The sequence below is a fragment of a genome, unplaced genomic scaffold, assembly GCF_019419815.1.
Source record: "Pyrus x bretschneideri cultivar Hongxiangsu unplaced genomic scaffold, Pyrus_bretschneideri_v1 Contig19, whole genome shotgun sequence".
NCBI classification, from domain to species: domain Eukaryota; kingdom Viridiplantae; phylum Streptophyta; class Magnoliopsida; order Rosales; family Rosaceae; genus Pyrus; species Pyrus x bretschneideri.
Window position 1 is genome coordinate 423,895 of NW_025999490.1, and position 3,828 is coordinate 427,722.

Here is a 3,828-nt window from a genome sequence, read left to right on the forward strand (position 1 = left end):
CTCTCGCTATCCATCTCACTCTCTGCTTTCTCACTCCCTCTCACAACCTCCATGATCGCCTGCAAAGCTTCAAACCCTAACCATGGAGCTCTCTCCCCACTCCACCCTCCCAAAAGACCCCTCAAACACGCCCCAATTTACAGAATATGCCACACTCCCCACACCACCACCAACACGAACAACAATTTGTGCGTGGTATTTTCGTCCCTAGCAGACGGACCCAGATGGAATCAGTACCACCAATTCACGAACGGCGGCACCAGGAATGGCAGCAGCACAGTTTACAAGAAACCCAGAAACGCGGAAGAGGCGGAGGAGGAAGGAGGAGGAGGAGAGAGGAAGGTGCAGTGCGAAGTGGAGTTGATTTCGTGGAGGGAGCGCCGAATCAAGGCCGATATTTTGGTCAATGCCGATATCGATTCGGTCTGGAATGCTCTTACTGATTACGAGCGTCTCGCTGACTTCATCCCCAATCTTGTTTCCAGGTACTAACGCCTTCAGTTTTTCGAATTTAAAATTTGGTTTAAAGATTTGATTTTTATTAAGTTTATGAGTGACCTTTTGCTTAATGTTTGATATCAGCGCGAGAATTCCATGTCCGCATCCGGGGCGTATTTGGTTGGAGCAGAGAGGCTTGCAGAGGGCGCTGTATTGGCATATCGAAGCTCGGGTTGTTTTGGACCTTCAAGAATTTTCTAACTTGGTGAGTGTGTCTAAATTGAACCCAATTTTTGGATTCTTAATGCTGTTGTTTGTTTCGAGATGCAATTTAGTCCAACTGGCTCCCTTGCACCCGAGTTTGAACCCCTCCTGGTAGAGTAGTTTAGAATATCGCCTTGTCCAAGATAAAATGATTACCTTTTGGTTCAATTTATGGTTATGTGGGTTTGATGGTGTTGTTTAATAAGCAAAGTGAGTTGCTTTAAAGTTCTTATGTTTGCATCTTTCATTTCGTTGCACTTTGTAATTTGAAACTTTTGTTCATTTTTCAGAGTCATAATAATCGTGAGCTCCACTTTTCCATGGTTGATGGAGACTTCAAAAAGTTCGAAGGCAAATGGGCCGTTAGATGCGGGACAAGGTAAGGATAGAGTACTTGGTTTGTAATCTTAACTGGTTGTACAATGTGCTTGCGTTTTGCCTGCTTCGCTGTATCAGCTATTGAAGTTGCGTTTTATTTTCTAATTTTCTCATTGATGATTGCAGGTCATCATCAACAATTTTATCATATGAACTTAATGTAATACCAAGATTCAACTTTCCCGCCATTTTCTTGGAGAGAATTATCAGATCAGATCTTCCGGTGAATCTTCGGGCCTTGGCTTGCAGATCAGAAAAGAATTTTGTAGGGGATCAGAAGATAACAATGACAGAAAGTTCCTTGCCTACCGCATCCATGGCTGCTACTAGTTCACTCCCCAAAAACATCGACGGTTCTTTGAGTGAAAAGGATTATCCACTTAATGAGTTCAAAGAGAATATTCCTGGCTCTATTCCTGGTCCATTGATCCCATCTTCAACCGAGTTGAACAGTAACTGGGGTGTTTTTGGGAAAGTGTGCAGACTTGATAAGCCTTTCTTGGTGGATGAGGTTCATCTTCGGAGATTTGATGGTCTATTGGTAACCAATTGACCCTACACTCTCACCTAAGCCTTTCTGTCCTAGAGAGGGACTCTTCTGTTTAGCAACTGATGATAAAATGATTTTGGCTGAAGGAAAATGGAGGCGTTCATCGCTGTGTTGTTGCTAGCGTAACAGTAAAAGCTCCTGTTCGTGAAGTATGGAATGTTTTGACTGCTTATGAAAGTCTTCCTGAGTAAGTATGCTTGTTCACTTTTCATTTGAGTACATAGGTTCTTTTAGCAGTTCGTGCTCAGGCAAGTTTCTAAGAAAGGCACGCTATTTTATTTACTTAAAATTCTTTCATCTACCTGATTCTTTTTCCTTGTGAAATTACAAATTCCAGGATAGTCCCAAACTTGGCAATCAGTAGGATATTATCAAGAGAAAACAACAAAGTCCGCATTCTGCAGGTACTAGCAGTCTTTTCATAAAGATCATAAGTTTTCTAAATAGTCGGTATTTAATTTTGGGATCAGATTATGTTAGGCACTTTCTGATCCTTAAAATTTTGGTGCTAAAAACATGTCTTTTACTTTAAGTACTGTAAGTGATGCGAAGGCAGAGATCATCTTATAAGTGATACAAAAGTCAACTTACCCTTCCGGTAATATGCAGGAAGGATGCAAGGGATTACTTTATATGGTACTTCACGCACGGGTTGTCCTAGACCTGTGTGAGCAGCTTGAAGAGGAGATAAGTTTTGAACAGGTTGAAGGGGACTTTGACTCATTTCGAGGTAAATGGGTTTTAGAGCAGCTAGGAAGTCATCACACGCTGTTAAAGTACTCTGTGGAATCAAAAATGCGCAAAGACACTTTTCTTTCCGAAGCTATTATGGAAGAGGTTGGAATAATACTTCTCAACGTTATCATGCCTATACTGCCATGGACTGTATGCTAAATGTTTATCTTCTGGTTGCCTACTTCTTTCAAATATTAGTCTTTTGAGAACATTGTCGGTGTAGATACCTCATAGCTTGCCATGAGGCTGGAAAGAATACTAATTTCACGAGCATTTCATATGAAGAAGTAGTTGGTGATATTGGTGGAATGATTAACTGTCTCTTGTGAAATCAAGTCTGCATTCCATTTCTAATCTGTAATTGCATGTGGAGCCTTGAAAAGGACAGTCTATTGACACATATCTGTGGCATTGTAGGTCATATATGAAGATCTCCCTTCAAATTTATGTACCATACGGGATTACGTAGAAAAAGGGGAGGCGGCACACTCGTCAAAAGCATCTGATGAAAACATATATACGGAGGAAGAAACCGCTTCATGTAGCACTGGCCATGATGATGAAAAAAGTAACGCAACAGTTGACCAGATTTCCGATACTGATGCTCAAACTTCATCTAGGAAAAGGCCGAGAGTACCAGGCTTGCAAAGGGATATTGAAGTTTTGAAAAGTGAGCTTCTGAAATTTATCTCAGAGCATGGGCAGGAAGGATTTATGCCCATGAGAAAGCAACTTCGTGTACATGGAAGGGTAGATATTGAGAAAGCAATTAGACGCATGGGCGGATTTAGAAGGATCGCATCATTGATGAACCTCTCTCTTGCTTACAAAAACCGAAAACCAAAGGGCTACTGGGACAGCCTTGACAATATGCAGGAAGAGGTAAGATTTTTATGTTGCAACTTCTAGCAAACCTCAAGTGATAGGCACGGTAATCAATCATATTGTGCTAAATTTCTTGTTATCGATGGAAAACCTGTGCTATAACCTCGATATTAATAAATTTCCGCCTTGCATACAGATTAACCGGTTTCAGAGGAGTTGGGGAATGGACCCTTCTTTCATGCCAAGTAGAAAGTCATTTGAACGCGCAGGTAAGAAACGGGACAGAACACAGAAGCATGAAATATTCATATTTGGTTAGATGTTTTACCATGGCATAGCCCTTGTGTTTCTGCTATGACATTTGACAGGGCGCTACGACATTGCTCGTGCATTGGAGAAGTGGGGCGGGCTTCATGAGGTTTCCCGTCTTCTGTCGCTGAAGGTGAGGCACCCTAATCGACAGCCGAACCTGGGGAGGGATGTAAAACTAGATTATGTGGTGTCAACCGATGTGGAGGAGGAAGAGAAAGTGGTAGCATCTAATCCCTATGTATCTCAAGATACACAAAAGTGGATCTCTGAACTAAAACATTTGGATATTAATTGGGTCGAATAGCAAATGCAAATTCATTTGGTTC

At 41.6% G+C, this 3,828-nt stretch overlaps 1 protein-coding gene across 1 annotated transcript; it reads left to right on the top strand.

Moving 5' to 3' along the window:
* Positions 1 to 3,828, top strand: LOC125476510. Its single transcript, XM_048582729.1, has 10 exons — positions 1 to 485; positions 583 to 703; positions 993 to 1,081; positions 1,207 to 1,621; positions 1,717 to 1,817; positions 1,968 to 2,034; positions 2,240 to 2,467; positions 2,783 to 3,247; positions 3,387 to 3,459; positions 3,559 to 3,828. Exons 1-10 carry the CDS (start codon positions 52 to 54, stop codon positions 3,804 to 3,806), a joined length of 2,241 nt encoding a protein of 746 aa, XP_048438686.1. The 5' UTR covers positions 1 to 51; the 3' UTR covers positions 3,807 to 3,828.